The sequence below is a fragment of the Psittacula echo genome (genome assembly GCF_963264785.1).
Source record: "Psittacula echo genome assembly, chromosome: Z".
Lineage (NCBI taxonomy): Eukaryota > Metazoa > Chordata > Aves > Psittaciformes > Psittacidae > Psittacula > Psittacula echo.
Genome location: NC_137742.1, coordinates 51,698,205 through 51,712,396, shown reverse-complemented (window position 1 = coordinate 51,712,396; position 14,192 = coordinate 51,698,205). Strand labels below are relative to the sequence as shown.

Here is a 14,192-nt window from a genome sequence, read left to right as displayed (position 1 = left end):
AAAAAATTTTATCTTTCCTTCAAAAAGCTTGTGTATTGAGCTTTTCTTTACTTCATCAAATGTGAAGAAGAAATATGTATCACTAGACAACATAGAATGGGGAGATACTGTTATTTATTGAGATTTCCAAGTCTGAAACTTGCTGAAAGGACTCTTTAGGCAAGACAGGAACCTCTAAATCTGCCTTCGGAAATAATCCTTCCTCTCACAGGATTTTCTAGAATCCTTTTCCCTTACGTGCCTGATATAATTCATTTTGAATGCATGTGCAGCTCTTTTCCTCTGCTTCATCCTCAGCTGGTTGCCTTTGATTGCTTTTAACAGCAGCCTCAATAGCAAAAATACTTTCTGTTGTGTGTACACAACAGCCCAAAACTGAAAGAACCTTTGTACACATACTTTTAAACAGTATGATCTCTGGAGGGGCTGGTGATCCTCTAAAGGCTTTTGTGTGACATTAGAGCTAACTGGAACTGCCGAAATTTGTTTCGGATCATTAGAGTAGTCCTACGAGAAGGGGGATAGGCTGAGGAAGAGGATACTTTTGTGCATGTGCTGCTGCAACATTTGTTTTGGAATTCATCCCATTCTGTGTGGACAAACTTAAGAAAAATGTGGCTTTGACCAGACTGTCCTTCCAAGTTTGAGCACGGCTGTTTGTTGGTAGCTGTGCATGACTTCCTTTCTGTATGTCTGAGAGCTATAGCACAAACCAAATTGAATTGAAGAACAGTGGATGATGTTGGAAAGACAGTAAGTGATAGAGTTTGGGCATGCTGACACTCAGTTTTATTGTTGCTTGCCCTATATAGGAGACATTCACGTTTTGCCTTTAACTGTATTTTCTGCATGATCCCCAAGTGGATTAATTTTAGTCACAGAAAGGTACAATAAGTTAAAATAAAGAGATGCTTTTTAAAAAAACACTAATTTTATTGATATGACAAGTTATTAATACAAGAAAAATACATGCAAATTGCTATATTGTAATAATGTCTATCATGTAAACATTTTAAGTATGTAACTATTTAGCTGCATAATAGGGAAGGAACAATGATTACAAGACAGGCCAGTATTTTTGTAAGGCAGACACTTGGGGATTTAGTGGTTACTGATGGTCAGATAAAATACTGTGACTGAAAGGGAGAGATTATTCTCAAAGCGTGAGATATTAGGCAAACTTCCAGTTTAGGAATCTGTTTATTTTCATGGACACAACCATGCTGGAAGCAACTGTTCTACCTAAGCACGAAACTTTTTGTAAAACTGCAGAACTAAGCTTCTCTTCCAAAGTACTATCTTTTCTCTATTAGGACAGGTTATTCTCCCTACAAAGAAATTTCACCCATAAGTATCTGAGAACAGAGTTATTCCTGTTGCAGCATTTGTCCATCTGCCAACCCCCAGCTTGATTTTATCAGTTGTTTCTTGCTTGTATTTATCCACTGTGTTAAAATAAAATTTTAAACCATATTCCACAGCTTATATGTGACAGTGGCTCCCTGGGTGGTAATTGCAGACAAATGCTTCCTAAATGCTGTAGTGTTCTCTCCAAAAATGACATAGTGATTGCATGGACTAAATTCATGTGTTGTGCAGTAAAAGCTGAATCAGCAAGCTTCCTCTGTAGCTTTGCACACCACTGTGTGCTACTGCCTAAGAACCTTTCCAGGGACTAAACTATTTAGAAGACTCCCATTTGATTTTGTGGCAACTATTACCTCCTTTTTGTGATTAGTTTTACCCAATTCCTAATAGCCTATGCTACTGGCTGTTTTCAGTTTAGGGAGAGGAGGGCTTTCTTGTTTCAGTGCTTAATTCTAGCTCAACCCATAACTCTTCCCCACCTGCCTTTCTGGAAACCTTATGTCACACATGAGAGGAAAATAGTATTGGATGTATTCTTCTGTCGGTAAAATCTGAGTGGTGATCTTGGAATTTGGCTAACTAAATAATATCCCCTTGGGGAACATTTCCAATGTGAGATTTTTTTTTTTTTTCTTTAAAAGGAAAGGTCCTTTCCTTTTAGATAAATACACTGTATTAGGCAGTGTTTGCTTGCAGCGAATTTCAATGGGAGGTGATGGAGTTTATGATAATGTACATATATCTGAAAAGAAATACTACCTGGATTGAGACATCACTCATATACAGAACACTTCCATTCTAGTGGGAGAGATGACAGTCATGCAGAACAAGTTATTCTAATAATAATCTAATGAAGATTTATTGACTGAACACAGTAGCGAGGTCAGCAACAAATGAGTGGACAGAAGATGTGTTGAACCTGTCCGCTGGAGTAAACAAATCAGCATAATCAACATGCTGTCAGCACCCCTTTGAAGATGTGTCTGTGAACGTCAGGAGTGTAAGTTGATCCGTTCTAGGCTGGGGATAGGACAAAATTTAATAAAAAGGACACAGCTGTAAAGACAGGTATGTTTTTAAATTAAAATATAAACAAATGGAATTTATTGAGAAATGAACAAGCCAACACAACCTTTCCTTCTCAAACTAGATCATTTTTCATATCAATTTTTTAAGTTGCATGTGTCAGGTTGGATTGTTAAAGGTTGCAAGAATGTGAATACAGGTTGTATTAAAAACCTTGTGTATAAAGCAGTCTTCCGTAAGTGTTGCTACACATAGTGATAGTTGACTGTTGAGATGTGAAGAGACGATCAAACCATGTTTTACATTTTCAGATTGTTTTCTGCTTTTTTTCTGCTCACACTCATGTAACAATATTTGCTGTAATACACAATATAGGGATCAGATTGTCAGTTTTGAATGTGTGTGCAAGCTAGGTAACACATGCAGCTTAACGTGGAGCCCCACTAAGCAATCAAGACACTCACTTTGTTTTTCTTCTCATGCTTAGTAGTCCACAAATAATTCCTTCAAAATCAATAGGACACTTTCTGAATAAGCTGGAGCAGAGGCAAAAGGCCAAAATCAATATTACACTGACTAATCTGCAAAGGTTATATCTTTCGTGACCCCCAAGCTGGCCAGTAAAGCAAAAAGGGAATGACATGGTTTTGGTTTATCACAAGTATGTTAGGATTTTAATTTGTATTTTGATTCTGTTGGTGATTAATAGGTTTCATTGGGACTATAATCTGAGGGAATGGGAGTAGAACAAGTGGTGTTAAGGCATAATTTGGCTCCAGAGTTTTATAAAGCATCAGAAGAGGACTGCCTTTTTCCTCAATACATTAAGCAGAGTGCTTAAAGCTGATATCTCAGAAGAACATTTTCTTACCTTTAAATGCACTTCTTAAGGAAATTTTTAAAGTACAGTCGCTCTGCTACTGTCAGATTTGCTTTACTGCCATGGGTGTTTGTAAAGTTAGCAAATTCCATTAAAATCTTGCTGTTTTCTTCATGGGAGTTGGCAGATGCAGAATATGGCAGAAACTGGATCCCTTGGCACAGCTTGTGTGAGACACTCACGTGAGTTACAAGCACTGCCAGTTTCTCAGTAGAGTTTATAATTTCCATTAACCCTGTAGAGGTGGATTTGTGACTGTTTTCCACGAACACACTTGCACTCCCAAGTGAAACATCTCCCTTGGTGCAGGTACCAGGCAAGGTGCCTTGGAGCATCTTGTACGCTCTCATGTCACAGCTTGTGAATCTGGAACTGAGCTTTTGTGACCAAGGCATTGCTTTCCTTTTTGTTTGCTGAAAGCATTTTGACTAACAGCGCTTACAAGATACGCTTGAAGAGCTAGCTCATCCTTAAGTTTTCCAAGCCATTCAACAGGCTGTAGAAATAGGTTCTGGTTTGCACAAGAAAGGCTCGATTCTCAGAACACACAAGTGAAACTGCAGAGGATCCTTAAAGAGAGCTGCTTGCTTTCATTGGAAATGCAGTGAAATAGCTTGTTCAAGTAATGCAGAACTGCCACCAACCACGGCTCTCAAACAGCCACATATGCAAAGGCATCCTATTAGCAAAAGTGACAGCAGGTCATAAAGAGTCTCAAATTTAACCTCTTTTTATTACATGTGTCTATCCCAAACTCTTCACTACCCTTAATTCTGTAATTATTACTTCTGTAATCACCCTACCTAACTTCTCAGTTTTGCCAGCTGAAGTCTTTATTTTCTCCTCTTAACAAGGTTGAATATCTCTAGGTTGAGAAACTAATCCACCAACAAGTTCAGTCAGGTGAAAATAGGGAAAATAGGTATTAATGGAAATTACCATCACCATCATTGTTGGCAAAGTCACTAACTATGGTGTTACTGTGGTAGGTGGTATCAAAATCCTCAGGGGTACATAGCAGCTGTGCTTTAGTTCTAGAATTAATTACAAAGATGTATTTGAAATTATAATATTTTTATGTTTAATATAATTTCTGTCCTATAAAGCATTTTGGTTTTGAAGTTCTAGGCTAATTAATAGATTTTTATGGATTATTTATAGATTCAGCTTTTTGCTGAATTACAGTTCCAAACCTTTAAGCAAAAGCAGAAACAAAAAAATATTTTCTACAAAATAGTATTTACTTATGTTGAGATTTACTGAAGGAAAAGTGTTGCAGGAAAGAGTATTAGTGTTACTGATTTGTAAACATTTTCCAGTTCAGAGATTCTTTTAATTTCTGCTTTCCTCATTTCAGAAACTCAGTATTGCGGTATTTACCTAAGTTGGTTTCTTAAATGATATGTATGTAATTTTTTTTCTTCTGGTAACAATGTGAAAGTATTTTTAGCATTCGTTTAATTACAATCTGCTTTATATATTGGCCAACTTACATGTTGTCAATGGCTCATGTAGCAGGTTTTCAAGAATGTGAAGAATAAAATTTGTTGTCAATTTAAAATTAAGATGACCTTCAAGTTATTATAAGAAATTAAAAAGGCTAATTTACGGTCCTACAAGGAGATCTGTGCAACATCACGATTGTGGGCAACAGTCCATTTTATAACCAGTATAATCAGATTCTTACAATTTTATAACTTCTCCTTGAATAGTGAAAATTTTTAATAGATATTATCTTAGTAGCAAGATAAAATGAACACCAAGAACCATCTGTGTGTGTTTTTCTCAGCAATTATCCAACCTTGTGTTCTGCTGTCCAAAGCACTTTAAGGAGTTTTCTGAAATTTATGGCATGTGAAAGGCATATAGTTCCAGTCTTTTACAGGATCTGAAAAACACATTTTCATTGTTCTTCCACTTCATGGATCAAAAGGCTTTTACAAAGTAAAAAAAAGAAAAATCCCTAAATTAAATTAAAGCTTAACATTTTGAATAAAAATCCTTTCTTATACACAAAACAAAAAGTAAGAATGAAAAATATGCCACAGGGTAAAAAGCCTACAGTATGACAAATGAAGTCAGATAGAAACAAAAGACTGAAAGAAAATCCAGATTTAATAGAAAGTGCATTGTGAAAAAAACCCCAGACACTACTAAGCGTTTTTGTCTGGGATGTAGGTAAAATAAGTGTTTACTAAAAGGAACTGGTATTTTATAATTATTATGAATTATTCTATAAAGGAAAAAGATTTTTTTTTCTGATACACATGTGCACATATTTTCATCACATCCTTAGCAGATAAAAAATACATGGAGAATAATCCTTTTATTAAATAAGATTTTGATGTTTTTCTAAAGGATGTTTTTATTCTACTTTGCAGAATAGCTGGCTTTGTTTTCTGGCTTTCCTGACTAATTTCTGAAATTTTTGTTTGCCATGATCCACATTTACTATCTTGCAATCCAGGCTGACATACAGGTTGATGTCACAAGGGGCTTAATGCATCTTGTTGAATTTTGAGCACACTTGGGTATTTATAGCTTCTAGAATCAGAGGGAATTTACTTTTATTTGGCTTAAATTTCAGGTGGGAGTATTATTATCTGTTTCTTGTCCTGCACAAATATCCTACGGGAAACAAATGCCATCAGTTTAGATCTGCAGCTAACCAAATCGTAAGAGCAGAGACTAGTTTCAAAAATATTCTCTAAACTTTCCAGTGAGGATGCTGTGGATTTAGGTTAATGGCAATATTCATAGTTTTTTAATAGTTTTTGCTTAGTGAATAAGTGAACATTGTTCTGAACACACTCTCAGAAATTAAGATTGTTACAGGTAGCATCTACATAGCTATGACTTTTCCTATTCTTATTAACTATTAATTAAAGATCCATAAAGTATTATACAAGTTTAGTTTTTTGTAGACCAAGGTGTGTGATGCTTTAATGTAATATAGGACCTATTTGGCTGTTGTAATTTTCAATATTAGTCTATTTTACTTGCACTGACTATGCTTGCCTATTAGCAGTGGTTATTCCCTGATAATGCAAGTCACTTGTGGGCCCTCCTAGAAATGTTACTCTTATTTATATCTTCTGCTCCAAAAGACCGGAATAGATTTTGAATGAAACATGTTACATTTGGGCTACTTTTAGCTGTAGGTGATGGTTATGCTTGCTCCTTGGTGGAGCTCATGGCTGCCCCTGCTGGGGATTTGTGGACTCCTTCTGCAAGTAAAAATGCACAACAGAAAATTGCCTCTGCACCAGGGAACCTGTGGTTGAAGGAAAAGAGGAAACACATAAGAGATGAGGAAGGAAACAAACACTGATAAATGACCATGGCAGGTAGTGGTTTGACATACTTGCTGTGTCAACTTTTTGTGGACTTCACAGGAAGGAGGAGTTATAAGGTAGGGATGTAGAGGAGGACATCATGGCAGTTTTATGGCTTGGGGTATGGAGAGCTGTGCCAAGTTGTAGAAGCAACTTGAGGAGTAGCATGGAAGATGATAGTCTGAGAATGCTACACGCGTGCTAATGTCATGGGCGATGTAAATGTGGGGGTTGATATTTGGTTACTGGATGAGAAATGATAGATGATGGTTACACCATAAAGGCCATGAAAGGACAAGGCAATAGAGATCTGAGAGTCAAAGGAGGGATGCAAAAGAAGGCACACAGATTTAGACTTGTCCTTGATGTGACAACTTAAAAAGGATTTAAGGTCAATCAAAGTTGAAGTTATGGGCAGCTTCGGTTATGCATGCTGTAGCAAGGAAAATTTTCACTTACCAAAGGCTGTGGCTCCTTGAACCTATCTGGAAATTATGCTGAAGTTGTGAAGAAATAGAGAGAGAGAGAAATTCTTCATGTTTATCACTGTTTGCTTATTTTAAATTTATACTTCCCAGTATTTCATTCCAAGCGAGGGAGCGCTCACTATGTTTCTGCTGTCAGTGGTGCAGATTTTTGTTTTCAGTTGCTCTAAAGGACCATAAAAATACATAAGCCTAATATTGCAATAAAAATCTTCTGTTTTGGCAACAGTGGTACATATTACCAGAAACACACAGTGTTTGTCACAGAAAAATGTGTATGCCAGAATAAAATGTCATCCTGTTGTCTTGGTGCTGCATTCAGACAGCTACAAAAGATAGCAAGAAAAATAGATCTTAGTTTTACTGTGTTTCTTTACTTCCACCTCCCCATTAGCAAGAAAAGAAAGACAAAAAGAAAAAGTGTTAAAAAACGTATTGCAATACGCATTGTTTAGCCTGAATATCATGTTATAAAGGAAACTGTATCACACTTAAAAGGTAGTAGTTGCAGTTGGAAGTTATGAGGAGGTTTTGCTTCTGAAATATTCTTTGACTTGATTTGATAGCCTTATTTTGTTCTCATTATAGGCCATTCTTTAGAGAAGTACAGAACTGTAGGTAATCAAGGTGGGTTTGTCAGGAATAAACTCAAACTCGTCTGCACTTTTTTTGTCACCTTTTAATGAAATCGATGAGGAAAAAAAAGAAAAAAAGGCAGGAAAAGACCTAACAATTATGTGACCACATTTAATTAAAAATGTCTTTGTTTATAGGGAGCAATAAAAGAGTTGCCAAATTCTTCAGACGTGTTTCAGATTATTATAAAAATTCATACCTTGTGCTATGAAATAGCAGGGCTCCCACCATTCTAATTGGCAAATCACCAGCCACTCACAGAAACCTATACATGAAAGCACATCTAGCCCAGCAGAATAACAATGTGCCCTGAAATTATTATACTAGGAGGTACAGAAATCTACATCTTCAAAGATGCTAGAGAAGGCCCAAAAATGAAAGCAGTTTGAATCACAGATTTCAATTGCTTCATGAAGAAGACTTTTGCACTGTTGAATCCTTGAGCTTCTCTATGTTTCTAAAGTTGTTGTTTGGCCATTAGTTTCAGTGAGCGTTTCTTTATGATGATAGACCATATTGTCTTAGAGTTTCATATACCATACATGCTCATTTAGAATAAGAGTTTATATAATGCAGTGACCTTATTCCCAAATCAAACTTCCGCATTCACTGAAGTAGCCTTTTCAGAGAAAAGTTCCCTCTGTCCTGTATTTGTAGCATTGTGTGATGTGCACAGCATGCACTGTGATTACAAAAAAAGATATTCCCAGATGAACAGATAAAAAGAAAAATGACAAGATGTAGCATTAATACCATGGTGTTTGTAAAATGTTTCATTTGATTATTTTTTTCAGTTAGCTGGTTCTTCTGTTTAAAACAGCAGAACCTGAGGATGAATATAAAATATATGAAAAGAGGAATTACTTTTGTAAGGAAGGTGCTCCGTGTGAAACAGGGCAGCATTAGTCCATTTCTGTATGATCAATACCAAAATTTAACTTTGGTTTACTTAATTGGGTTTTGCATTTCTGCATGATTCAAACTGCTTCGAGGAGTTACTGAGGCTGAGATGCATTGTCCTTGTAGTGGTGACAAAACCATTCTGAACATGAGGCTCTTGTCTATACGTTACTTCCCTTTCAGATATACTTTTTCCTGAGACAGATGATTTACAGCCCCAAATCTGTTCAGAAGCTGATGCTTATGCTTTTGCTTATGCGTGCATGCATGTAATGTTTGCATGTATGCGTGTGCCTGTGACCTTGGTCCAGTGAGGACAGTCAGAGCAGCTATTCTGATTAAACTCCAGCTGACAGTGTGTAACCTGATGATAGTCATTAACTCAAAGACTATCCCATTCCACCAGATTAGCAGCTGTGTGAGTTCCAGCCCAGCTTTCTTAGTGTCTGAATACTAGGAAGCAACAGAAATAGTCTGACATAATAGTTCATAAATTTAGCCTCCAAAACTAATTAAAAATAAACCAAGCTTGCCACAGGAAATGTTTCTATGCTTTGGCCTCTTCTTTTTTCAATAGTAAACTGGGCATTGGTTTCTGACAAATCACTTTAATTTCCTATGGGGAACACTATTGATTATCAGTCAGGGGACAGAGAAGTGAAATATGTGATTTATCCATCTTGTTCCAAATTATTTTTTATTCCCATTAATCGTACAAATTTCTCCATGGTTCTTGCCATAACTCACGGATAGATGCCAGGCTGGTGACAGAATTTCGTGAAAGACTATTATGCAGTTGTACTATGGTTTTGTCCTGGTGGAATGCTTCATGGTTGTGCTGTACTGAAAAATTGCATAGTCAGCATTTGTTATCCAGCTGGCTGTTGCCAGGAGAATGGTGGTGAGACTGGAAATCGTATCAGCAGCTATATTGATGCTTTTTATTTTAATGATTTCCTGCAAACATGAGAAGATCACACCAGGAAACTAATATATTGTTATGTACTGTGTGGTACATGCTCTTACGGTAAAATAGTTGAGACAGGTTCAAGTTCACAGACACAGCATGTGAATGTCGTTCACCCTGGATGTCAGTAAATCTTTAGGAGACAGGCACATCTCCAGGAGGCAGACTGGTGATGGGATTGTAAAAAGAGCAGAGAGAGTAAAAGGCCTCTGCTGCTTCACAAATGAAGCGGTTTCTAGCAAGGCTGTTTTGGGGCCTGGGTGTTGGGTGCAGTAGCAGATGGATGGTGGTGTTTCTGGTCTGTGTGGCTCTGAGGCTCATTATGCTGAGTCTTCAAGCAGCTAATATGAACGCTGTTGCACAGCACCAAACATTCCGTTTCCAGTAACTGGTGGAAGAGCACAAACTCGCACTTAGCAGCCAAGATGAAGTCTACTGCCTGTCATGTTTTTATAGCTAAAGTGTGTTCAGGCCACATTCACCCTTGACTGAGCTCTGCACTGGAATACTTGTGACCTGGCAGTCAGTCTAAAATTGTTCTGTTTGTCAGACATGCCAGGGCAGGTTTTTTTGTTGTTGTTAGTGGGTTTTGTTGTTGTTTTGTTTTGTTTGTTTGTTTTAATTTTATAATTATTCCATTAGGAATGGATGAAATTGAAATTGTCTATTTTGTTTGGAAGCAGGAGGGTGACTGTTAATCTGAAATCAGGCTAATGTGTTAAGCATAGAATAAAATGTAGGGGTGTCTGCTCAATCAAGACAGAATATGTGAATGTCTCAGACATCTCACCGCTCGTACATGTATTTTTATATATCTCAAAATAGCTAGTTTCCTGACAATTTGAGTACTGGTTAAGCATGAGGCTTACACTTTCTCTTCCATGCAGGGATGTTGAAAATAAACATATAGCAGTTCTGAATGAATGTGAGTTATTATGGGGAAAGGCAACTTGTGAGATACTGTGTGCTGTAGACAGCAGTGCATTGTAGTGTAGTCCCAAACAAAACCCACAATGTGTTCAGAGAGAGGCCAATAATAAGATGGACAGTTGTTCTGACAGTTTGACAGTATTACTGGGTGTTTATAATACATGCAGTACTTTGTTGCTCTATATTTTATTGGTTTTAGGTGCTTGCAATATATCCATTATGGATTTATGTTCTGGTGACCTCTCCTGGAAAAAAAAAAAATAAATCTTAAGGAGTAGGTTCTTTAAAAGACTTAATCCCTTTCTATTTGTGTAGCCTGAGTGAACAGCTACTATAGCTGAATAGTGCCTGCCCTGAGGAGGATTCTTGAATTACTTTGCATTAGTCTAGGAAAGTGTGTCAGTTTTCTGCCTGACTTTTTTGCCCCGGGAGAAGACTGAGAGAACAATGGTTGTCAGTCTCCCAGTGGAGAGTCAGTTGGCGCAATTGACGGGCTTTCCTGTTGTACTGCTGTTATCAACAGAACATAAAAATAAAATCAGATCATTTGACCATATGATTAGCATTCCTGTTGAACTCTAGGTGACCTTCATCTTCTAGCTCTTTAGAGAACTCCAGTGTTTCTCACTTAAGAAAAATATCTTCCTTAGCATTAAGGTTTTTCTTTTGATGCTGAAATAACAGCTGCGTGGTTTGCTCATAGGGTTTTAATGGGCTTCATTGGGGCAGACAAGAAGAGAAGCTTTTGAATTACCATGAAGACACATTGGATAACCAAACATGTAATATCCAGATGAAATTTAGCCATATAATCTTTAATTTCTATTGCTTGGTGAAACACATCTTGTGTTTTCTTTCACCCTATCAGTATATTGCAATATTGAAAAGGAAATACTTGTACTTGTGTAAACAAGTAGGAACTTCTGAATTTAAATAAAATCATAATCTTATATTGTGTAAGTTTCACAACTTCCTTGTGGGATTCAGACAGTTTATGGATTTAGACTGCATTTTTTTTACTTTTTTAAGTTTGCAAGACTTCTCTGTGTAAATGAAAGCTCACTGCAACCATAACTGCTAGTTGATGGTAGAGAGTCATAATGAAGAGTTTTGACAATGAAGGAACTAGAACTTGCATTTAGTTCACAGCTTAAGAAGTCAATTTTTGTGCATAAATTCTTTCTGCCTGACAAGATTCTTGAGGACCAAAGAGAACTGAGGATGTACTACATGACTATTTCCATTTTATAACTTTTTTGGTTGGTTGTTTACAGTTGACTCATAGTATCTTCATTGCTGTAACATGAGCTATCCTAAAACTGCTGTAACTTTTTCCTTCAACCCTGTCAGCATGTGACAGTGACCACTGGGGACCTCACTGCAGCAGCCGCTGCCAGTGCAAGAATGGAGCGTTGTGCAACCCCATCACTGGAGCCTGCCACTGTGCATCGGGTTTCAAAGGTTGGCGCTGCGAGGAGCATTGTGATCAAGGAACATATGGAAATGACTGCCATCAAAGATGCCAGTGTCAAAATGGAGCCACCTGTGACCACGTGACTGGAGAGTGCAGATGTCCTCCTGGATACACTGGTGCCTTGTGAGCATTAGTATATTATTTCAGGGGGAAAGATGCGATTCTTAAATAGTGCTAACAAGAGAAATAAAGTTTAGATTAACTTAATACTCCACTGTTAGTTTGGTTGCTGCATAGTGCAGGGAAGTGCGGTTGGTGGCTAAGAAGCAGTTGGGCAAACTGTATTGCAGTGCATATTCAAAAGTGTAGCTGAAAGCCCTATTAATCTGTACTCTTATGTAAAAGCTGCAGAAAGTAGCAGCAGGAGCTTTGTCATGCCCACATGAAAATGGTTTGACTACAAGTCTGGGAAATCGCCGTGAAAGAATTATTCAGCTTTGCCATTCGAGAATAGATTTTGAGCTTTGTCACTAACAACAAATGAGCATCGGCCAGTGTAGAAAGAAATATCTTCAAGAAGAAATAGTTCCTAGATTGCCAGGTGCGTTTCCTTAGATTTGTTGCATAGATGCTGTACAATATTCACCGTGCGTCTCTTGCTGTTGGATTGCTTTCTGTTTTATACTTTCGGCTGGAAAAATTAACGGTTGCATTAAAAATAGAGAGGTGGCTGGCGACTGGAGTGTGTGCTGAAGTAACAGTTGTCTCTGTTGTAAACCACCACCTCCCCAGCTGCGAGGACCTCTGTCCCCCCGGGAAGCATGGGCCCCAGTGTGAGGAGAGGTGCCCCTGCCAGAATGGAGGCATCTGTCACCACGTCACCGGGGAGTGTGCCTGCCCACCAGGATGGACGGTAAAAACACTTCCCGAAATCAACACAACCCTGTAAAACTTCCATATTTGTAGATTTAAGGCAGCACCAGAAAGGGTAGCAAATGAGGATAGCAAATGTAGTCTGCCTGCTGCCAGGAGTAATGAGGAACGTATTTTAAAGGACTGGAACAAAATACTTGCAAAACCATCTGTTACTGAAAATCCTCCAGTTCTGTGCTGCCTTTTTAACTATCAGATTCTGAGAAGCAAAATATATGATTCATACTGTGATGAGGCAACATTGTTTAGATCTTGTCTGGAAGTCATTAATTTCTACATATAAGTTGATATTATAGGGAGGTGACACTGTTATATGTTTTAGCAGTGGGTTTTGTGCCTGTTTTCTTATGTATAGTATGCACAGCAAAAACACCAGACCTTTAAATATTGTGTTAAATGTTGCCGTTGGAAATGGGACATCAGAACTTTGACATTATCTTTAGACTTTCTAGCTTTTTGGCAGTGGATAGGGAAAGAAGAATTGACCTTAGTTTTGCAAGTAGCCACCTATACTACCAGGCTGCCAACTCCAAGGTGGAAAATAATGGAGTTGGAATATGATCAAAAGGCTGGAAGGTGATCAAAGCCCAAATAATTTCTTTACATACATTCACAGATGATATTGATCAATAGTATTTGTTTATATTATTTTTAATTGAAATGTCCTTTTAGACAAAAATCCACATTTACTGAGCTTTTAATTATCTCATGATAATTGAGATATTACATTGAAATAACCTATTGCAGAGGTCAGGTCTTCACCAACTAGACAGCATAGCTATAAACGATCGTCTCTGTGTGTTTGAGTAGCACCAACGATCCTGACTGCCTAACTTGGCTTATGGCCATTTTTATTTTTCATTCTACTTCATCTTAGAAGAATGAAATTATTTGTTATAGAATACAGTTTTTTGCATACATTCTTAACTCCCTTTATTTGCCTAAATACAGGTAATGAAAAATGAGAGCGCATGTGAAGCGCATGTGAACCTGCAATGGAAATTTTATACTAGTGTGTGTCTTAACTAATAACTTATTGGTTAGCTCTTTAGCTAATTTTCCATTCCAAGTAGTTATTTAAGCATAGGTCATTAGGTTCAGATTTTTTGATTCTGTAAAACACAATTTTGTCAATGCAACATTTTTTGCTTTACATGTAGGGAAGGTTTAAAGTAAGCAGGTATAAATTCTGCAGTATCTTACGTTAACTGAAATACCTGCATGTCTTTTGTCTGATGAAATGCCTGCAGATGTTTTTCTTGAAATGGCTTCTTGAAAGTCTTAAGATCTGATGCTCCCCTCACTACACAGATGTAAT

General features: G+C 37.4%; 1 protein-coding gene across 1 annotated transcript in view; it reads left to right on the top strand.

Moving 5' to 3' along the window:
- Nucleotides 1–14,192, top strand: part of MEGF10 (multiple EGF like domains 10) — a gene marked incomplete at its 5' end in the record, with an annotated part of 70,683 nt that overhangs the window by 12,106 nt on the left and 44,385 nt on the right. Inside the window, 2 exons of the mRNA XM_080637366.1 lie at nt 11,878–12,124; nt 12,734–12,854. Coding sequence (XP_080493492.1) covers nt 11,878–12,124; nt 12,734–12,854 — 368 coding nt within the window. The remainder of the gene's footprint in view (nt 1–11,877; nt 12,125–12,733; nt 12,855–14,192) is intronic.